This window comes from Phocoena phocoena, chromosome 6 (genome assembly GCF_963924675.1).
Source record: "Phocoena phocoena chromosome 6, mPhoPho1.1, whole genome shotgun sequence".
NCBI classification, from domain to species: Eukaryota; Metazoa; Chordata; class Mammalia; order Artiodactyla; family Phocoenidae; genus Phocoena; species Phocoena phocoena.
The window spans coordinates 103,491,853-103,516,314 of record NC_089224.1 but is presented as its reverse complement, the minus strand read 5'-3'; the positions used below and the strand labels follow the sequence as shown (position 1 = coordinate 103,516,314).

The 24,462-nt window shown below is 35.9% G+C and overlaps 1 protein-coding gene across 1 annotated transcript in view; it reads right to left on the bottom strand.

Annotated features, from left to right (window-relative positions):
* RABGAP1 (RAB GTPase activating protein 1) overlaps positions 1-24,462 on the bottom strand; it is a 155,620-nt gene that overhangs the window by 71,672 nt on the left and 59,486 nt on the right. The window contains exons 10-13 of the mRNA XM_065879947.1: positions 24,098-24,267; positions 13,731-13,905; positions 9,719-9,812; positions 5,667-5,817 (exon numbers count right to left, since the gene is read on the bottom strand). Of these exons, the coding sequence (XP_065736019.1) occupies positions 5,667-5,817; positions 9,719-9,812; positions 13,731-13,905; positions 24,098-24,267 (590 nt within the window). The remainder of the gene's footprint in view (positions 1-5,666; positions 5,818-9,718; positions 9,813-13,730; positions 13,906-24,097; positions 24,268-24,462) is intronic.

Genomic DNA, 24,462 nt, shown 5'->3' with positions numbered 1-24,462 from the left:
ACAGTGAAAAAAGAAGTGAAACTGTTTTTGCTGCTATTATCACATACCTGAAAATCTTAAAAGATGCTAGTATAAAATTAGGAGGACTAATCAAAATATCAAGAGGTAGATGGATAGAGAATTAGAAAAAATTAATGTCTATTCTCTGTTGTAGCAATTAGCTACTTAGAAATGGAAATCAGAAAAAAAAAATATTCCATTTGCTATAGCGACAACACTCTAAGATAATTCTTAGGAATAAATTTAACAAAAGAGGAACAAGACATATATGAAGGCAACTCTGAAGTCTTCAACAGACATAAGACCTTGACAAGTGGAAAGGCATACCATATTCTCAGATGTAAAGATATTATAACAATGTATCTTATAACCTAAATTAATATGTGAATTAAATGTAATTCAAACTAGAATCCTTATATAACTTTTCAGGATAATGGTGAGACTGGAGAAAATGACTTTAAAGTTTATATGGAAGATTAAATATGCAAAAATAGATAAGAAAAATATGAAACAGGAAACAGTGAAAAAAAGACTTGCTTTACTGGATATTAGAACATAACTCAGAGCCTCTTTAACCAAAACAGTATTGGTATAGGAATACACAAAAATAAATAAATAGAACAAGCTAGAAATCAATCCCAGCATATATGAGAATTTAAGATATAACAAACATGGCAGTTCTACTCAGTAGGAAAATAGAAGTAGCACAACTGGTTATCCATCTGGGAGAAAGTAAAATTGGACTGCTATCATATGCCATGTACAAAAATAAATTCCAGATGGATTAAAGACATAAAAATATAACATGCACAATAAAATTCACAAGGAAACGTTGGAAAGTATATTTACAAAATCTAGGGGTAGGAGAGACCTTAACCAAGATGCAATTTTCTACATAAAAATTGAAAGTGTTTCGTATGGCATGAAACCATAAAGTTAATATAAATCTAAAATTCTAGAAAGATATTTATGAGGAAGCTACAAAGAATATAATTATATAAAGTAGTTAGAAACTGACATCTTAAAGTTAATAGAAAAATATACAAAGAATATAAAGAGATGGAAGAGCAAATCGCTCAAATTTATTTGTAGTCAGGGAACTGCAAACTAAAGACATACTGGCATCACTTACATCCACTGACAGCAAAAATTACAGTGATAACTAATACTGTTTGGGATATGTGTTAATAGGTACGTTCCTACATTGCTGGTGGAACTGTGAACTGTCATAGCCTTTCACAGAGGCAATCTGGACATAAGTAAATTAAATACAAAAATTAAATAACAAGTTTAAAAAACATATTACCCATTGATCCAACAATCACACTACTGAGACTATTCAATAAAAGTCAAAGATTTAGAACATGTGTAAGATTGCTTAGCAAACACTATTTAGAGGCTAAAAACTTGAAACAAAATAAATGCCTACCAATAGAAGAATAACTGAATAAAAGATTGCACTGTCTTAGTCTGCCTGGGTTTCTATAACAAAACACTATAGACTGGATGGCTTATAAACAGCAGAATTTTATTGCTCACAATTCTGGAGGCTAGAAGTCTAAGATCAGAGTGCCACACAGCTGGGCTCTGGTGAAGGCCCTCTTCTGGGCTACACACTGCTGACTTCTAGTTGTATCCTCACATGGTGGAAGGTGGGGAGGATCTTTCCCGAGACTCTTTTATAATGGTGCTAACCCAAGCATGAGGGTCTGCCCTCATGGCCTAATCACCTCCCTATCACCTTGGTATAGTGGTTAGGTTTCAACATGAATTTTAAGGGACACAGTCAGACCATAGCACCTGCTATCAATATACACAAGAGGGCTTCCCTGGGTGGCGCAGTGGTTGAGAGTCCACCTGCCGATGCAGGGAACGTGGGTTCGTGCCCCGGTCCGGGAAGATTCCATATGCTGCGGAGCGGCTGGGCCCGTGAGCCATGGCCGCTGAGCCTGCGCGTCCGGAGCCTGTGCTCCGCAACGGGAGAGGCCACAACAGTGAGAGGCCGACGTACCGCAAAAAAACAAAAACAAAAACAAAACAAAAAACAACACAAGAATGTTCACAGCAGCTTTATAAAAGCTAAAACGGGGAGAAATAAAAAAGCCACAAACATCTATAATAGCAGAACAGATTTTTTTAAAGTGTGATTTATTCATACAATGGAATATTCTCAGCAATTAAAAAAACGAAAACAAATATAAAACAAACTACTGATACACTCCCAAAATGGATGACCAAAAGAAGTCAAATATGAATGAGTGTGTGCTGCATGACTGTATGACTGTTTGTAAATAAAGTTCAAGAACAATCAAAACTAATCCAGGGAGGGGCTTCCCTGGTGGCGCAGTGGTTGAGAGTCCGCCTGCCGATGCAGGGGACACAGGTTCGTGCCCCGGTCCGGGAAGATCCCACATGCCGCGGAGCGGCTGGACCCGTGAGCCATGGCCGCTGAGCCTGTGCGTCCGGAGCCTGTGCTCCGCAGCGGGAGAGGCCACAACAGTGAGAGGCCCGCGTACCGGAAAAAAAAAAAAAAAAAAAGAAAAAAAGAAAGAAAAAAAAAAAAAAAAAACTAATCCAGGGAAAGATTACAGTAAGTCCCCTTACATATGACGAGTTCTGTTCTGAGAGCGCTTTGGTAAGTCCAGTCTGTTCCCAAGTCCAACAAAGTTAGCCTAGGTACCCAACTAAAACAACTGGCTATACGGTACTGTGCTGTAATAGGTTTATAATACTTTTCACACAAACAGTACATAAAACTACAAATAAAAACAAAAAATAAAGAAAACATTTTTAACCTTATAGTACAGTACCTTGAAAAGTACAGTAGTATCAGCTACATCACCACTGCTTTCATGCTGGCTTCTGGACATCCTGGGCTTGAAATAAAGATTCTGTACTACTGTACTCTATACAGTACCGTAGAGTAAAGAACACAAAAGCACAACCACTTGTACATGATGCACCATGTGACAATGTACGCCAGATACGTGAACTAACTTACATGACTGGACATGCAAACGTGTTTGCATCTTTGAGTTCGCAACTTGAAGGTTTTTTCAGGGGTGGTGTAGGAGTGGTTATGACTAGAAAGGGACAATAATAACTTTTTGGGGTGATGGATATATTCTTCCTTTTGGTAATGATCAGAGCAGTGTATTCATATGTAATGGAGCCGTACACTTTAAAGTTGTGTATTTTAGCCTATGTAAATTACAGCTTGCTGTAAAAATAAATTTAAAAAAATTTAAAGTAGTTTCTCCCCTCAAAAAAATTCAGAGCAAATTTTTTAAATGTCAATTACAATAATAACTACCAGGTTCCTATTTGAGAAACAGATATCACCATTTTCATGGAACCAGAAAAATAGAGTACTTCATGTCTTCTTTTTTTTTTTTGCGGTACACAGGCCTCTCACTGTTGTGGTCTCTCCTGCTACAGAGCACAGGCTCTGGATGCGCAGGCTCAGTGGCCATGGCTCACGGGCCCAGCCGCTCCGCGGCATGTGGGATCTTCCCGGACTGAGGCACAAACCCGCATCCCCTGCATCGGCAGGCGGACTCCCAACCACTGCGCCACCAGGGAAGCCCAAATACTTCATGTCTTTAAATTATCTCTATGAGTAGCCACACCAAAAATATTTAAGAAATAATTTTTGGCCAAACATTTCAAAGGACTTCAAAATGTTATAATTACATATCCAAAATAGCATTTGCCAATAAAAGAAAAAAATCAACTAAGTGTACTTTTGCTAGCCATACATGTTGCATAACCTTGTTCTTCCATGTCTCCAATGGTACTATGAGTACAACGCTCTGCCATTCTTCCATGCCTGGGGAGGTCTTTTCTGGAACCCATCTTAAACTTCATATTCCTGATAAAGACTCTCCTATTCCCCCAGGCTGAATTAATCACTCCTTTTGATGGTTCCCACTGTGCTTTTCCAGACTATCACATGATTTATGTTAATTGCTTTTGTGTTTGACCTCCTAGCTCCAGCACTGTGGTTGTAATAGGCACTCAATAAAGCTGGTTAAACAATAACATCAACATAATGATGGGAAACAGAATATCAGTTCCTGAAGGAAAATACATCTGTCTGGAAACAAGATGATGAATAGAAACACTAATATTCTGAGCAAATAAAAGTCATTTTTCTCCACTTAGAGGGTGGGATAGGGAGGGTGGGAGGGAGATGCAAGAGGGAGGAGATATGGGGATATATGTATATGTACAGCTGATTCACTTTGTTATAAAGCAGAAACTAACACACCATTGTAAAGCAATTATACTCTAATAAAGGTGTTAAAAAAAAAAGTCGTATTTCTGCTGAGGAAAGATCTGATTTCATGTTCAAATGTTGTCCTTACCTATAAGGTTTCTTTTTAAATTATAGTTTTATAGAGATACTATTCACCTCATATCGTTTTAATATATTTTTAAAAGAAGTCCCACCTTTTGTCACTTTGGAAATTTTTCATATATTACTGGGGGTTCTGAGAAATTCATTCATAATTCAGGTTTGGGATTTGCATATCACTGGAGAAACTGCTTCCTAAAGATAAAAACTTGAAGAATTTTAGAAAACAAAAACAAATCTTATAACCAGTACCATGGGTCCTGCAAAAGGCACAAAGCACAGCCTGACCTTGCAAAAAATTAGTTTAAATTCTTGTATACTTGTACAAGGAAAAATTTCGTTGCTTCACTTGCAAAACCTTGAGCAATTCATGAACTTGAGAAGCGGATACTATAAAAAATAGAATTCTTCACTTTAGAGGAATGAACTAAAAGGGAATATGGTTTACAATAAAAGAACCATGTTCTTCCAATTGTAAAAACTAGGACTAGGCCTTATCTACAAAGAGCACATTTCTTTGAAGTGTGAAAAGGATTAAAATAAACAAAGGGGGCTTCCCTGGTGGCGCAGTTGTTGAGAGTCCGCCTGCCAATGCAGGGGACATGGGTCCGTGCCCCAGTCTGGGAAGATCCCACATGCCGCAGAGCGGCTGGGCCCGTGAGCCATGGCCACTGGGCCTGCGCGTCTGGAGCCCGTGCTCCGCAACGTGAGAGGCCCGCGTACCACAAAAATATAAATAAATAAATAAATAAAATAAAGAAAGGAGGGCTTCCCTGGTGGTGCAGTGGTTGAGAGTCCGCCTGCCGATGCAGGGGACGTGGGTTCATGCCCCAGTCTGGGAAGATCCCACATGCCACGGAGCGGCTGGGCCTGTGAGCCATGGCCGCTGAGCCTGCGTGTCTGGAGCAGGCTAGGCTCCTAGCCTGTCCACAGCGGGATAGGCCACAACAGTGAGACGCCCATGTACCGCAAAATAAATAAATAAATAAATACATAAACAAACAAACAAAAGTTTTTACACATGGCACAGCACAACTGACCTAAGAATGAAATTATGGTCAAAAGAGATTCAGATACACAAAGGGTAGAGGCCATCTTTTGCCTCTGAGGTGAAAAGGAAGGAAGAAAACCTATGCCTTCTCCTTTGTGCCAACACTAGAAATATCTCTGGGACAGAAGTATGAAAGTTCTACTCTTACATCAGATAAACGAATTATATAAAATTCTTAGAAATCAAATGGCCACAATGATCTTTTTATAATAAATTTCTAAAAGGACTAATGCTGAAGCTGAATTATCATCCCCTTACCTTTGTGATGAGAATTCGGTACTTTTCTACCAGGTGGTCATTGTTGTGACAACCTGCTAGCAGCTGCCAGACTTCTCCTCGAAGAGCTTCAGGAACACCGCTTCTTACTAAGGATGACAACTGCTTTGGCCTCACACTCAAGTTAAGATGCCTAAAAATAAAGCCATAATCCATAAGTGCATAAAAGACAGCTTCTCTAAAAGAGTGTTATTTTTATGAGAGCTAAACTAAATGATATACAAAGACTTAATAAAGGTAATATATTTTTTAAAAAAGTCATTGAACTAGATGTGGCCAATGTAACTGTAAAATATTGAGTGGAGGAAAGAATTCTGAAGTCAGACTGCTTCTTAAAGTATCTTTAAATTATTACTCTACTTTTTTTTTTGATAAAAAGCAAAACTGGAAACCACAGCTTTATGGTTGTAGTTTGTATAAGAAAAACAAAGCAAAATTCCAATCATTTGACACACAGCCAAAGATAAGAGCTCAACTCTGCATCAAAATTGATAAGCAAACTGTGTATTTTTACATTTTACATTTAAATATATATTTGTTCCAAGTGAGAATAAATATAAAGATATATGATTTCAGCAGTTTTCATGACACCTTACTTCCAGTAACTTTTCTGAGTAACTATGGGGGATAAGAAAGTTTCTACTGTACTATTTTAACATCAAAACAAGTCATTAAAGTCTTTGAGCTTCATTTATCTCATCTACAAAATGGGGGAAACAAAACAACTTTTTTGCGGGGTCGTGCTGTGTGGCATGTGGGATCTCAGCTCCAAGACCAGGGATCAAACCCATGCCCCCACTGCAGTGGAAGCACAGAGTCCTAACCACTAGACCGCCAGGGAATTCCCTAAAATACTTTTTTTGGGGGGGGGAAATAAAACATCTTGAGGGACTTCCCAGTTGGCGCAGTGGTTAAGACTCTGAGCTCCCAAGGCAGGGGGCCAAGGTTCGATCGCTAGTCAGGGAACTATATCCCACATGCATGCCGCAACTAAGAGTTCACATGCCACAACTAAGAAGCCTGAGAGCCACAACTAAGACGCGGTGCAACCAAATAAATAAACAATAAATAAAGGAAACACAGCATTAAATTATAAAAAAAATCTTGAAATGTTGGTATTAGTTTACAAAGTGCTTTTGCACATAGTTTTATTTGCTGCTTACAACCACCATCTGAGGTATGTGGTAGTATCTCCAGTTCTACAGATGCAGAAAGAAGTTCAGGGACGTTGATTACAAGACTGAGGTAGCCTCAAACTCTAAGACTAATGAATGCACTATATGTTACGTCATAGCTGCTTTGTGATTTGAAAGCCACCATTACTGACACATAAAGCAGGATCCTGACACGGAGGAATTCTTGTGACTATCAGATTTAAACAGAAGTTACTGGTACAAAATGACCACTATCAAAATACAAAAAGGTCTGAGACTTTTCTCAAAATTCTCCCAGAATACTAGCACAATAATGCACAGTACATTTAAAAATGGTTAATTCTGTGGTGCTAGCACCCTAATAGAAGAGCTATAGATAGTTCAGTATAGTTTTGGCTTTGCTTAGAAAAAAAAACTATATAAAAGTTGAACAGGTGGGAGCAGAAAGGACAAAAGTAGTCCTATTACCTAATTCAAGGATTGGTACACTTTGGCCTGTGGGACAAATCTGGCTCACCATGTGTTTCTGTAAATCAACTCTTATTGAAACAGACATTTTTATTTCTTTATGTGCTGTCTATGGCTGCTTTCACACTGCAAAAGCAGAGTTGAGTAGTTGCAATAGTGACTATTGACCACAAAGCCTAAAACATTTATACTTGGCTCTTTACAAAAAAAATAAACCTAACCCCCAGGATTATTTGATAACCCTAGCTTGATTTATACTGATAAAATTATTTTCAGAATAATTTTATGTCACTTATAATAATAACTAGCTAACTCAGCATACTATTTTATTACTGACATTAGTTCTCTCATTGACTAAAATTCATATCAAAAGGAACTTGGAGAATTAGAGCGCAAAGGTATATTTATTACAATTACTGCCACTAAAATCTAATGTAGAGTTAAATAAACCAGCTTTGGGACCAGACTTGACTGTGTTAAAAATTCTGGGTGCTGTTTACTAACTAGAATTGCTGACTTAATCTCTAAGCCAGTTTCCTCATCTATAAAAATGGATACTATTTTATAAGGTTGTTATAGTTGAAATAGAGCACATAACTTAGCACAGCACCGGATACGTGATAAATCTATTACTTCTTACTATGATTACTACCATTACAACATCTATTATCTTTAATCTAGAATAATCCTGAGTGGTGGTTCTACAGACTTGTATTTTGTAAATGAAGAAACAGACTCAAAAGAGTTAAGTGACCTGCTCAACACCATACAGCTTAGAAACAGGAGAGGTAGGATTTGAAGACAGGTCTACCAGGCTCTAAAACTCCATGATACTGTGGATGGTTCCTATTACAGAACACATATAATAATGATGAAAAAAATAATGACAAAATGAATTGAAGAAGAGAAACTGTATTATTATTTCTAAAGACATGACTGAAACCAGCAAAAACAGTTTTAAACACCCTGAAAGACAGTTGAGACAGATGGAAACTTAGTTAATATATTTGAAGGAGTAAGATAAGGATATCATTTAATCAAATGAATAACAAAATGAATAAACAAAGCTTGATAAAACAAACTCCAAGCAACTGTATAAAATGCTGGTGAGTTCATTTTATAAAACTTAGATGCTATATATAAATGATTTTAAATACGCTATTATATAACCATGTCAAGACTCAATTACATTTCTATTTTAGAGCAGAAACCTTTTTATACAGATGAAATTCCTGCCAGCAGCAGTCCAAACACTCCAAAATCACTGAACTGAAAATATACTGTGATGACAGCATCAGCAGGTTTGTCTCCTGATTGCTAAAGGAATATCAAAAATAAATGAAAACTATTCCCCTGGGGGGCTTTTGCAGAGTTCATTTATTAAAACCACTTGTGTAAAGACAAACCATGCTTTGGTTTGCATTTTCCTCCTGTACACATTTGACATTTCCCAATGTGGAGAGTGTTTTACCAGAAGTGTAAAGCACTGTGAGAGTGCTAGAAGCAGATGATGCCCATTTGTAGTCCCATCCCTTAAGGGCATGAAGGTTTTTTTTAATGCTGAGACAGTTTTACTAAGAATAGAGTGAAGGTTTCAACAGTTAAAACTTCCGAGAAAAATAAGACTCCAAAATAACAGGTCCGTGGGGAGCTAACAGACAACCCTAATAACCAGAAAGTCAGAAATAGAAAACTACTCAGATCACTTTCAAGTTCAGCTCTTTTCAGCATATACAGGCATCCTACACAATGGGGAAAGGAAACTACATAAATGTCTCACCAACTTGATTTACCAGATTGTCTCTGATACCATTAATAAATACCTGAAGGTAGTGTACTCTCTTTAGACAGCCTAGAGGATAGTGTTTAATTTTGTTGTCAAACCATCTTTTGAGCTGATGAGAAATTCCTGAATTTTACAAGTGTTAGTAGGAAAAGTAATTAGTAGAGCAATTAATATATACCATGTTTATAACATGCTGCTCTTTCAGTTGAGGCATATAACACAGATAAGGAAAAATCCCACCTGGAGTCTCTTACCATGGCTCTATGCACTGTGTGAGCATCTTCTAAACCTGATTATTGTTTATAGTCTTAACAACTGTGTATTATCTTAACCAGTCAGTGGTTCCTAACCACTTTAATACAAATGACTTCTTTTCTTGTTTATTCTCCCCATGCTTTCCATGTTTGAATAAATATTTTCCGCAACAATGTGAATTTATTACGTTTCTGATATTTTGAAAGTTGATCTCAGATCTTCACTACTACCCTTATAAACCTCTAAAAACAGATGAACCTCATACTTAGGTTTTTATTATTGGCTCCAAAATTCAATAATGTTAGGTAAAATTCCATACCCATAAAATAAGAATTAAAGGTGAAAAGGAGAACTATTCTATTACAACTTACCATTTAGACAGCAGTTCTCCCCATGTTTCAAGAATTTTCTCTGCACATTCTTTGGATACATCACCAGATCCACTCAAGAGAGGTTCATCGTTATCTTTAATAAACAAAACACACAAAAAAGGATAACAGAGGTGGCTATGCTAGCCAGAAGAATGACCTGGAAACATAACAGTCAAATTTGAAAGATTTTACTGGGAACAAAGTATCATAATTTCTCTCTTTTAGTGTATAGTTATAAGTACGAGGAAAATAAAAATGGTCCCAGGTGGAATGTTGTTGTAATCTCTTTAATTCTCTTTTGCTTTTCATATAGGTCTGTATTATGTCAACTGCAGAAAAGAGCCATATAATTATAAAATGATAGGACTCAAAATATGAGTATGTTCTCTCACCTATTCCAAAGCAAACAGCTTTATACATGAAAATATATCGCAGTCTTATGTATAACAGTTAAAATTACAAACCACCTAAGCATAAGCTACAAAAATAAGAAAGCAGAGAATGTCAGAATAAATTATGATACATGTTTACAATGTAAATTTGTGTTGACTCTTGTTTACATAATGATCTGGCAAAATACCACAAAAAATAAACATAAGAGCTAAATCTTCATTATAATCTATGTTAAAAAACAGAAAATAGGGGCTTCCCTGGTGGCGCAGTGGTTGAGAGTCCGCTTGCCGATGCAAGGGATATGGGTTCGTGCCCCAGTCTGGGAAGATCCCACATGCCGCGGAGCGGCTGGGCCCGTGAGCCATGGCCGCCGAGCCTGCGCGTCCGGAGCCTGTGCTCCGCAACGGGAGAGGCCACGACAGTGAGAGGCCCGCATACCGCAAAAAAAAAAAAAAAAAAAAACAGAAAATAGTCTGGAATGAACTACACCAAGACATTAACACTGAGTGATGGAGTTATGATTCTTTTTCCTCCTTTATGTTTTTATGACTTTCTAAATTTTCTACAATGACATAATTTATAATAGAAGGCACAAAAATATTTTAAAAAGGACCAAAACGAATCATTTCAAACTTAGTTCAAATAATTAGGAAATGTAAATGTGAATATGAAGTGAAAGATTATAAGACATAAAGACAGTGAAAAAAGTGGCAATGATAAAGGCATGTGAGACAAATTGAAAAGTGTAATGAAATTGGAGGGAAAATATGAACCAAGACTTACTTAATAATCTTCTTTTGTTGGACACTTGGGGAGTTTTCAACTTTTTACTACAAATAATATCAGGATGAACATATCTCATTGCTTTTATTGGGTATATGCCCAGAAGAGAACTCCCTGGGTTAAAAAATGCATGCTTTTAAGGATTTTGAAACTTACTGACAAACTGCCTTCCAAAATGGTTTTACCAATTGATATTTGCACTAGTTGGGTACAACAGTACTTGTTTCCATGTGTCCTCAACCAATGCTGTATCTAGATTTTTTGGTTTAACCTGCCTTAAAAAGTTTTGATCTTTACACCTCTGATGATTACATCATGAATTGGCATCCCTTTAGAGATGGCATATCTGAGAGCACTGATTTTAAAGGCTCAGAAATCCAGGATACTTATTATTAAACTTATTTACATTATAATGCCTTGAACATTATCAGCAGTTTTCATAGTGAGTTACAGAAGAGGACAGACTGAATATAAGTGAGACCTCTGCAGATAGATAAGGAAAAGAGAAAGGCTCCAGTGCACTAAGACAAACTTCCCCTGCTTCATTATTTTGCCAGAATTGGCCCTACTTTCTAAATACCTCAAGTAACTACTCATTAAAAATGTCAATATAACACAACGTCTTTGGGGGACGACAGCTACTAAAAAACATACTAAAATTTACAAGAGATAATTCCTTTAAAGGGATTAGGAAGACCTATCTTACAAAATTCTCTTTTACTGTCTGGATGTGTTCAGAATGTTTTCTGAACACCTCCCATTTATAACTGCTGGCTTCCGGCCCTGTGAGCACAAATGTCCTATGGATAAGGAGCCTCTTTAGAGGATTACAGCCAATTCTTTCCATGGAGCAAACATCACAACGGGACCAGTTTCCCTTGTTTGTATACTCGGTTAGAGAGAATTACCAGATGGCATGGCTGAAGTCTTCTTCAGTCCCAGTTCTCCTGTCATTAACTTTTCACTATGGAAATGGACCGCAGGAGGGTTACTCATCCTGCTAATATTTACTGAGCATCTATTATATACCAGGAATTGGGTTACACACCAGGGAAATAATGTGGGGCAGAAAAGGACACACTCTCTTCCTTTACAGAGCTTGTGTTCTAGTGTTCCCTGATTCTCCCATGGACTGCTGACTGCTGTTAGTCCTTATCTCTCCCCAGTTAAGAGCTGTCAGTACAGGCCTTCTGATCCCCCTCAATTATATTAAAAATCCGTGCCTGCTAGAGATTAGAACTACATCTCAATCCTGATGTTATCTATTAGTTGGGCCCAAATTTCTTTGTAACTGGTAGATATCCTTTAACATCTATAGTATGGAGATTTGAACAGTCTCTGGTTTCATAATAAATAGAGTGCCTTTCTCAATTTTTGGTGTTTTTTTTTAGTTGCTGAGTTTAAGGGGAGGAAAGTTCTATAAACTTTTATTTGCTCTGCATCTTAAGCAGTGTTGACCTAGAAGGGAAACTGAAAGTCTCCAGAACCAGTTATACAGTAGACAATCTCAAACAGTGGGAACAATTTCACCTTTCCCAGCCTTAAAACATGACTTAAATCGCCTCTGCAGGGAGACTATAAATTGTATCTCTGACTTCGCAAAAACAACATACGTGCTTTCTTTGCACTTCAAAATGCTTTATGTGAACTAAATGCCCAGAGATGGTGACAGAATAGAGCTCAGACTATTAACTCACAGACCTGGATTAAAATCCTCCTTGCCAATTTCTAGCTTTTGTGACCCTGGGCAAATTCACTTTTCTGAGATTCTATTTCCTTATGCTCAAAATAAGTATATTCAAAATAAGTCCTATTTTTCAGGATATTTGTGAGGACTATATAAACAAAGTATTACTTTACTTCATAAACAAAGTACCTGTCTACCACATATTAAGCATCTAGTAACTGGTGGCCATCAAAATTGCTAATAAATGATCCTAAGCTGATTGGTCACAGAAAAAGCAGAAGTTACAGGGAACAACAGAAAGTGGAAAGTAAGAGCTTGCTCTAAACTTGGAAAAAGGACATACAGTCATGGATATGTATTTCTTTTAACCCAATCAGACATTCCTGCCACCTCCATGCTTTTGTTAATGTAATTTATTAGCCAGAAGTGCCCAAATCAGCCCCTTTATCCCTGAATTCTCCTTTCACTTTAAAAGTTCCAGCTAAAAAACTATTCATGGTGCTCCACCACATACTCCACAATGAGAAATGAATTCTCGTCTATGAATTTTCTAGAACACTTCTTGTGAAGCTCACATAGATGCATGCCTCATATGACCTCTCATAATCAGCTTGCTTTTGCCCTTAAAAATAAAGCTCTGGTACAAAATTATAAACTGGAAAATGCTTCCCAAACTTTCACTTTTCCTGTGTTCCTTCCCCTCATTTCTCACTTTTATACAGTATCTTTTAACACAGATTGATAAAACAGTTTACAGATAACCATAAAAAAAAAAAAGAGGAGAAAAAAAGAACTGGTTGATTCCTAATACCTATCAGTGTGAAAATCCAAAAATGTATAAATCAGTTGAGATGGGAACATTTACTGAGGTGGAAGCTGTGTCAGATTTGCTCTAAAAATGTGCTATATTAATACACTAAGCTTGCATAGACTGATTATTTTAAAAAGCACTAATTATAAATCTCATATTTTTCCAACTTGGTTACAATTACCTTAAAGAAAGTCCTATGTTAATCACTTTCTAATCTCCCACAGTCCTCTTAAAAGAATTCAAAATACTATATCACTTTATCAATTCCCTGATAAAATTGTAAAGGTCTGTATGGTCCACCACCCCCAAACAGAAATTAAGCTCTCCCTACAATTTACCTTCCTCTTCATCGTCTTCTGGAGGAGAAGGTATCATTGAACTCTGAGATCCAGACTGTGGCAGGCGAATTGAGGGACTGGCTGTAGTTTTCCTCCTCTCTCTCTCTGATTCACTTTCCAAGCATACAACTTCATATAAAGTGTCAGTATTGTTCTTTCTCTCCTTTTGCTTTATCTTGAAGATGAAAAAACATTATTTATCAAGGGATAAAACATTTTAATTGAGCACTACTTCTGATTTCATACAGGATATGAGAATAGAAAGGTATTACTTTAAATATCTAAACAAAATGTAACCTTTTCTAAATAGAAAAACATATGTTTAGACTTAGGAAAAGGAAAATAGGATATTTACTGAGCAGGACTCTAGTTCTGCAATTTTATTTACTGTATTCAGACTGTATCATCAAACATCCAACTACCCATATTTAGTAAGTGTGAACTAAAAAGTTAACTGTTCTGTAGCTTCCCAGTTACTTTGTTTTGTTCAAGGTTTCCTACATAAAACTATACATGAAAAAAATGTTTTAGAAATATTCTAAAACATAAAGTTTAGGACTAAGAAAGTCTTATCTCCATGCCCCTCCCCCACAAATCCTTTCGCTTAATTATAACAGAATAGGGAACTTTTCTTCAACTGAAAGGTACAACTGGTGGTGGGAGGAGACGTAAGTGACAGAAAAGAGATTAATAGAACAAATAAAACCTTTGATAGCTCAAATTGTTTTATATTTTGGGTTTATCTTAAGATAAGCCCATAACAGTTTAAATTGACCTAAGTTAAAAATTAAAGGACTTCCCTGGTGGCGCAGTGGTTAAGAATCCACCTGCCAATGCAGAGGACACGGGTTCGAGCCCAGGTCCGGGAAGATCCCACATGCCGCAGAGCAACTAAGCCCATGCACCACAACTACTGAGCCTGTGCTCTAGAGCCTGCGTGCCACAACTACTGAGCTCGTGTGCCACAACTACTGAGCCCGTGTGCCACAACTACAGAAGCCCGAGTGCCTAGAGCCCATGCTCCACAACAAGAGAAACCACCGCAATGAGAAGCCCACGCATCACAACGAAGAGAAGCCCCTGCTCGCCATAACTAGAGAAAGCCCATGCACAGCAATGAAGACCCAACGCAGCCAAAAATAAATAAATAAACTAAAAAAAAATTTTTTTAAGGGCTTAAAATAAAAAATTAAGAGTAGGGAATATAATACTTTACCAGTACAATATTTAAATATATTAACATTCCATATTAGAGTCAGTTTAAGGAGGAGGAAAAAAGTGAAATACAGAGGAGCAGGAGGACAAGACAGAACTACAGGAAAAGATACAGAGACAACTAGAATAGAAAGGTAGCAACACCAAAGAGAAAGATATACATGCATAAAGTAAAAATACAGAAGAGGGGGAGCAATAAGAGGTTCATTAGGTACAGAAATACCAGGCAGAGACCAGATTTTGTCATCCTAATGTTCATTTGGGTTCTTAAGAAAAACTACCGCAATCCTGGAAGGCTTAGGTAGTGGCAACATGTCCTTTCAATATCATCCTGAAACACCGTTTAATATAGTAATTGGCAAACTTTTCTGTAAAGGGCCAAAAAGTAAGTATTCTAGGCTATGTGGGCCAGTAGTCTCTGCTGCAACTACTCAACTCTGCCATTATGGTGCAAAAGCAGCCATAGACAGTGAATGTGGCTGTGTTTCAAAAGCATTTTATAAAAGCAAGTGTCAGGCCAGATTTGACGCACAGACCCAGATGTGCTGGCTTTAACATGTCCACCAAAGAATTATTTAATTTTCTAGGTGAATAAATGACTGAATTACTTATTATTAATTAAAGGACCCACACGCTGTGAAGTTACGTATTAATCTGTAGGTTTGTGTCCAATAGCTATGCAAATGATTTCCATCTAATAGAAAAGATAACCCAAAGGTTACCCTACAGGACATTAACCAGTTTTGTTTCTAACCCAGCAATCTTGTTCTAACGTTCTTTCTTTTTTTAAAGAAAGGACTATATAAACTCAAGTTTCTCAAATACTTAGAACCAGTTTTACCATCTTACTGGTTCCCTCACTACCTAATGAATTAAATTAAACCTTTGACATATGTTCATTCTGAATTTGTAATTATGATTTTTAATTTCAAATATGCTTTGATAGGGAACAGGATTTACTTTTGTTTTGTTTTAAATTACTCTCTAAAACATTAGTTAATTGCTATCTGAAACATTTCAAAGATCAACATAACTCTTTACCTTTAAAATTTTTTCTCAGAAACTATATGAATGTAATAACCATTGCACTTCACCTAGAAACTCCTCTTTGAGTGACAGTCACCAGAGCACTACTGCCCTTTTGAAGTCAGATAAATATGGAGTCAAGAAGTGGACCCTGCCTGTAAGTCAAGAACTCCAGCTATTAAAAATGTTGTTCATTGTTGAAGCTGGGTAATAGTACATGGGGTCCATTATATTATTCTTTTTATTTCTGTGTACATTTGAATCTTCTATAATAAAAAGCTTTTAAAAAGCACTCTTAAAAGACCAAAAAAAAAAAAGTAGACATGAATAAGTGGAAAGATATCACATGTTCTTGGAAAAGATGACTCTATATTAATATCACAAAGATTTCAATTCTCCCCAATAAAAATACCAATAATTTTCTTCCAGAGCTACAAAGGTTGAATCTAAAGTTTATACGAAAAATAAACAATCAAGAATATTTAGCAAAGCCCAGAAAAAGAAGAACAGCTGAGGAGGAAAGTTAGCCCTATCAAATATAAAAACATAACGTCTATGTAATTAAAACAGTGTGGTATCAGTGAATAAGTAACGTAAAGATCAATCAAAAAGAATATAAAAACCAAAAGAGTTCTAAATACATATGAAAATCTGATAATATGATAAAGGTGACATCTCAAATCACTGGGGGAAAAGTTAGACTTTTCAATGAATGGTATTGGGACAAGTGGATGGCCATTTGAAAAAAAACATTAAATCAGATCCATACCTTACACTATATAACAGAATAAGATACTAATAAATTAGAGATATAAATAAAAGTAGTCAAATGAAACCATGTAAGTAATACTAGAAAATGTATAAATTCCTTTATTACTTGAGAGTAGGGAAAGCATTTCTAATTATGACCCCAAATCCAGAAGCTTTAAAGGAAAAACTTGATAAATTCAAGTATATAAGAAAGAAATTGTGTGGCAAAAAAAGCCCAAAGACTCATCATAATTTAGGTCACAGGACAAGTGGCAAAGCAGGAGAAATATTTGCAAATTATATCTCAAAGGGTTACTCTCTTTGATTTCATAAAGAACTTCTAAAAATTAAGAGGAAACGGCCAAAACCAAAGAGCAAAAAATATGAACAGACAATTCACAGAAAAGGAAAGAAAAATCACCCCTACACATATGAAAAAACAAAATGCTTGTTTTCATTCATCAGAGGATAAATTAAGACTACCATCAGATCCTTATGTTTGACAACGCACTCTGATAAGCCTCTGGAGAAACAGGTACTCTCATAACTGCTAATCTCTATGATTACAACCTTTATAGAGGGGAACGTGGCAAATATAACAAAATTACATATGCAAAATTACCTCATGTGCCAGTAATTCCACCAATAGGTATCTACTCTAAGATGCACTTTCATAAAATCAAAAAAATACATGCACAAAGTGCTATACTGCAACATTACTTGGAATAGCAAATGCCTGGGAAAAAATCCAACTATTAATCAATAAAGAACTAGTTGAAAGAAGCGTGATTTATCCAAACACAGTAGTATGCAGTCATTAATAAGAATAAGGAAGATCTCTATAAACTTATATGGAATGATCACCAGGATATATTAAGATAAAAAAGGTGCAGAAAAATATATATAGTATGCTAGTTTTTGTTTAAAAGGGAGTTAAAAAATATATAGAAGTATTTTATTATTTTCACAAAAAGAAACACTGGAAAGATAACCTAGAAACCAATAATAATGGTTACCTATAGGGTTGGGGAAAGGGAGATATGAATGAAACCAAGACCTAAGAGTATACATTTTTATGTAATTTTGACTTTTGTAGCATATAAGTATTTTAAATATTCAAAAAATAAATTAAACCAAAAAGGAAAATACCCCAAGCCCCCAAATCAAAAATATGAAAATAAATCTAACTATATGTCAAATGGTAACAGAACTACAACGAAAAGAAAATATTCTAGCTAACTTTTGAACAGTACTGATTTTATTGAATATAATCTTATTAGAACACATTCAAAGGACAAAAAGAGGTTCCACAAAATCTTAAACTTCACTCAACAGTTTTAATATTAATTGCAATACCGATTTTTTGAATGAGTGGGAAATTAATGGGAATCTAAAACTATACAAATAATTTCATATTATATACTTGTATTTTTTACATACACAGAATGAGAAACATGAAAAAATACACAGGTATTGCAGTTATATTAATAGCTCTTTCTCCCCCAAATTTGTTTAAGCATCTATGGAAAAGGTTGAATACACTAAATATTCTGGAAACTTTTTCATTTAGATGCTTACATTTTTAAAGTATATATTGATTTTAAAATATGGGTTTCATTTCCAATTGAAAGAAACGTGTATAACGTAAGTTGTACATAAATGGCAATGTGACATTTTGTATATTTTAGAAATGGTGCAAGTTTATTAACTGATGTTTAATTATCCTCATCAGTTAACTGTATTAAATTAAAATATAAGTTTGTCCTCACTGGAATTTTAAACAACTGAAATTTATGTTTTGTAAGCCCATATAATAGTACCTTTTCTCAACAGACATTTTACAAGTTTACAAAATTTTGTTATAAATTTACCAGAAGCAATAAAATAAACATCACTTATTAAGGGTGTTGTTTCCTACAATACTGATATTTTTTTAACTCTTTGATAAAATAGGATAAAGCAAATAACTTATATTTATTATTATTTAAATATTCAATATTAATAAACATATACATGTATAAGAAAAGAAAAAAACCCTGTAATGTTTCATTACTATTAAAAATATGTGAATGAACTCAACTGATTCAGGCAGGGATCATCAATGAATGCTAAAACCATTAGTTAGAAAGGTGCTGAGGAACAGGATATTTGGAAGTTGCCAAAGTACCACCTCAAAGATGATTTGCTAAATGCAGAAAGAAAAATCTACTTTTACAAAGGAGAAATCCAGTAGTCACCATCTTAACCAAGTGATCATACTTCCCAGGAATAGTTGAACCTGTGCCTCCTGATTTAGCAGTTGAAGAGCTCTGGTACAGAAAGCATTTTCTATCTTGAGAGGTACAGTGGTATACTGCATACATGTAAATGTGCCTATATGTACGTACACACGTACACACACACACACACACACACACACACACACACACACACAGCAAATACACAAAGAGATAGAAGCTCGGGTTTCCAGTACGGATGGTTATACAAATTACTTGTCTATATGACACTGGCCACATCACTTAGTCTTTCAGACATCAGCTTCTTCATTTATAAAATTTTATTTATAAAATAAAATAAAACATTTTAAGACCCCTACATTGTCTTTAGCAATGAAAATTCTATAATTTTAAGAATTTAAGAATGATTAGTTGGTCTTTTATTCACCTTATGTTACTGTTGGAAAATCTAGTCTTTAGACCATTTCCTCCTCTTTCATTCCCCACTAATTTTAAAAGTTTCTCTAATATGGTGCCATCTTAATATAGGAATCCCCACAGTTGGGAAGGCTTCCAGGCTAAAAAGGAGTTACTGAGTCACCAGATAATTTTAGTGAAAGGAAAAAGAATCAGTTTTTAAATATGTATTTTTAATAACATTCCTATAACTGTTTTCCCATACGTTCAGCAATAAACAGAAACTATATATTGAATATTTTAAAAATTTGGCCTGTAGCAGTGCCTCCTTTTCTGTCTAATGAGAACTGCAAAGAGGTTAAAATTTTAAGTTATGCTTAATTTGACTTAAGTAAATCCCAAAAATACTCTTACAGAAATAAAGACAAAAGAAGGATGTTTCTTTGGGAAGAACCCTGGCTGAGACTCTTAGAAGGCTTAGGTATGAATCTTGCTCACATGATATCCCATAAAATCTATTTTACATCTTTGGATCTATAAAATGTAAACACTATCCTCACTGGACCACTATGAAAATTACATAAGACAGGAAAAGTGAAAGTAGCTGGTCGAGTGATAGCCACAGGAGGGCCTCAGTTAGTGGTAACCGCTATTAATTTTTAAAGCCATGAACATAAAGGAGGAAATAAATAAACTTAGTTTATTATGTTGCAAGGGATGAGAATTAACAGTGCACTAAGACAAAAAAAAAAAAACTGTTCAAATTCTTCATACTGCCTCTCTCCTTTCCCCCTGACTACCCCTCAGACCCACCCCAAGACATACAAATAAGGAGAAAAATGAGAGATTATTGTCAGGAATTCCCTGCCCTCCTCCCAGCTTCCACATATAAACTTCAGCTTTTTGCAAAGAAAATACTGACAACTCAGCCTATGTTTAGCTTGTAACTTTAACAGAGAGTCTAGAATAGTCTATCAGGCTATGTCTCAGGCATACACCTGTTTTTGGCTAGTCTACCCTGACAAGTCATTTGTTAGCCTAATTAGATACATTATTCTAAATCACCCACAGAAGAAATACTCTTGTAAACGCATGCAATCTTTGAATCATGGCTGTATAACATAAGACCTCAAGGGAAAAGCAAGATCAGGGTAATCTTACTTATGTTCACTGAGATAAGATTAAAGAAACAGAATTCTAATTAAAGAGAATATTTTTTACATACAAATTTATACTAAAAAATATTATACAATTAATTTGTTTGCTAACTCTTACTCTAGAAACTATTAAGAATCATTTCCACCCATTCCCTAAACTTGTAAAATAATGCTTGTAAATTGGTTTTCTTTCTGAAGCATTCTTCCCCTGGGGCTAATCTACTAAATAATCGATGCTGTTCTGATTTCATGACTTAAGTGTTTTTGCTGTCCCACTGATGTCCCTCTCAATAACAATAGCTAAAATGCATGAAGAACATACTATGTGCTAGGAACTATTCCAAGTACGTTGTACAGTTTTTCACTTAATGTCACAATAACACTATGAGGAAGATTCTATCACTGCCATTTCACAGCTGAGTAAACTGAGGCTGAGAGAGTTGAAGGAACTTGCTCAAAGTCATAAAACTAGTCAATGGCAAGATCCATGGACTCCGACTCAAAAGCCAAGTTCTAGATGATAATCCTACGCTAATCCTTTGCTCCTTTCATAGTGAAGAACTGGGAGAACAATGCTAACGTAACCCAGATTTGCTTTGTCTCTTAAGATAACACTGAAAAGAAATCTCTATTCCTGTTCTGCTTGCTACCTTTTTCTAACTATAACCAAAAGGGCTAACTTGGACACAGTAGAACTAAAATATTTATTGCTACAGAAAAGTATATTCAAGTAAATCCACATACAACCCTATAATCTTGTATAATGGAATTTCAGAGTTACATGAAATAAAATTAATTCATAAATATTTATTAAGAACTATTATGTTCTAGATGCTTGGGATAAACCAGTGAACAAGTCAGATTAGAAGTCCTCTGCCTTAGTAGAGGTTTCTTATATGAAAAATAGGTAATAATCAAAATAAAAAGAAGTATATTTTGCAGTACGTTGGAAACTAACACCCCTGTAAAAAAATTAAAAATATATCAATGGGAAGGGAATCAGCAGTACCAGTGGATAATCAGGCAAACTGCAGTGTTAAATGGGGGTGGTCATGAGTTGCTAAGAAGTAAATCTAAGCAAAGACCTGAAGAAGATGAGGACTTGAAGGAGGTGAATAATAGCAAGTGGGATCCAGGGGAAGAGAATTTTAGGTAGAAGGAACAGTTGATAGCAAAGGCCCTAAGAGCATGATTAGAGCAGAGGAAGCAAGTAAGAAGTAAAAGAGAGGAATCCGTTTATAACGTAATAGGCAGCAGATCACATAGAGTCTTACAACCTATTAGAAGGACTTAGGATTTTATGGAGTAAAACAGGATTGGAAAATTTTGGCAGAAAGATGACGTGATTTGATGTTAGGCTGCTATACTGAGAATATATCAAAAGGTGACAAAAATAGAAATAGGGGGATGAGTGAAAAGGCTACTCCAATAATCCAGGTGAAAACAATGATTCAGATGAAGTTAATGTAATCTAGGTGGTAAGAAGTAGTCAGCTTCTAGATATGTTTTAAAAGAAAACAGAATTTCTTGACAGACTGGATATGGGGTGTGAAAAATAAGAGTCAAATTCTTGGCCTAAGCAACTACTAGAAGAAGATGCCCATAAACTGAGGTGGTAAGGACAGGTAGGTAGAGCATTTTAGGGGTGAGGGATGAGATGGTAAATTTGAGATGTCCAGAAGGTTAAGTGAAAGAGGGGTATTTAACGAGGAGGGAGTTAATCATCTATATCAAATGCTCCTGACACGTCACTAAGACAAAGACTCAGACTGACCACTGGATTTAGCAATTTAGGTCACTGCGAACTTGATTACTTTCAAGGAGTTTTGATACAAAGGAAGGCAAAGAAAGGAACAATAAGTAGAGGGGCAACCGGGGCCAAAAAAAAAAAAAAGCTAAAAGGGAACAGAAATTTTATCTGCTGCCCGCCACAGGAAAGAAAGAGTATAGAGTTTGACCAAATTAACTGATATATATTTTTTAAAACACTCAGTACTCAGAAGACCATAACACAGTCTCTGCAGTCTAGCATTTAAAGTGTCTAATATATAATCCCAAATTACTAGACAAAGAAACATGAAAATGTGGCTCACCAGACATTAGATTTAGCAGCCCAAGATTTTTAAAGTAGCTATATTACAATTATGCTCAAGAATATAAAAGAAGATCTGCTTAAAATAAAGATCAAAGAGGCAATCTCACAAGAAACAGAAATTATTTAAAAAAAGAACCAAATGGACATTCCAGAAAAAAAAAACAAGATCTTAAATTTTTAAAAAACTCATTGAATGGGGTTGACAACAGATTGGAGATGATGAAAGAGTCAAGCGAACTTTAAGACAGGTCAACAGAAAGTATCCTATCTGAAGAAAAAATCAAAAAATATTTGGAAAAATAAATAGAGCCCCAGAGATCTGTGGGATAGTATCAAAAGGTCAAAAATATGTATGACTGGAATCCCTTAAGGAGAGAGAAGAGAGATGGAGCAGGGAAAGAAGTTGGAAGAAATAATGGGTCAGAATTTCCCCAAAAATGGTAAAAAAAAAAAAACCAAACCCATACATTTAAAAATTCATGAAGCCCAGCTAATCTCAAGACAAACAGAAAGAAAAATCACACCTAAGCACATCATAGATAAAGGTCTAAAGACCAAAGATAAAAAATAATAGGGCTTCCCTGGTGGCACAGTGGTTGACAGTCCACCTGCTGATGCAGGGGACACGGGTTCGTGCCCCGGTCCAGGAAGATCCCACATGCCGCAGAGCGGCTGGGCCCGTGAGCCATGGCCGCTGAGCCTGCGTGTCTGGAGCCTGTGCTCCGCAACGGGAGAGGCCACGACAGTGAGAGGCCCGCGTACAGCAAAAAAAAAAAAAAAAAGCAGCCAGAGAAAATGACCCATTACAAAGAGAGGAACAACAATATAAATGCATGCTGACTTCTCACCAAAAACAATGAGAGGGACTTCCCTGGTGGTACAGTGGATAAGACTCCACGCTCCCAATGCAGGGGGCCAGGGTTCGATCCCTGGTCAGGAAACTAGATCCCACATGCATGCCCCAACTAAGAGTTCACATGCCACAACTAAGGAGCCAGCCTGATGCAACTAAGACCCAGTGCAACCAAATTTAAAAAAAAAAAAAAAGAAAATACTTACTTTAAAAAAAAAAAAAATGAGAACCACAAGACTGTGGGATGACATCTTTAAGTGCTGAAAGTAAAAAAACTGTCAATCCCGAACCCTATACCCAGTGAAAATATCCTACTGGAATAAAAGTGAAATAAAGATTTTCAGATAAAGAAATCTGAGAGTTATGTCTCTAACAGATCTCCACTAAAAGAAATCCTAAAAGAAGGTATTCAGGTTAAAGGCAAGTGAGACTAGATGGAAACTTGGTTCTTCAGGAAGAAGTGAAGAGCAACAAAAATGATAAATAGGTGGGTAAAAATAAAACAATTTTCCTCTTACTATATTTAAAATACACATTAACTATTTAAAGATCTAATTGACAGTTTGGATTAATGATATATCAGCCTCAGAAGTAATTTCTCTTATTTCCCCATCTATATTTATAGAAAAGTACAGTACCTGTTTTAGTTTCAAAAAGAAATTTTCAGTAGTACTACGTTTGCTGAAGGGCCAGAACAATCTTTCATTAGGTGAGCAAACTCGGACTTTTGTCTCTAGGAGAAAGCGAACAGGCTCCTGCACTTCTGTTATTACTAAATCAACAGCTGTGGTCATAAACAGCACTTTATCTAGGGAGAGAGAAGGCAGAAGCAAATTTTTTAAATGGAAATATATTTGCTCATATGATTAATGTAAAAGTAATTACTTCTATTACAAACTTTAAATGACATTCAGGAAGAGTATGAAACATCTTGAAAAAGGTTGTTTATGCATAGCATACCTGAAAAGCTACACAAGAAACTGGTCACAGTGGTGCTCTTTAG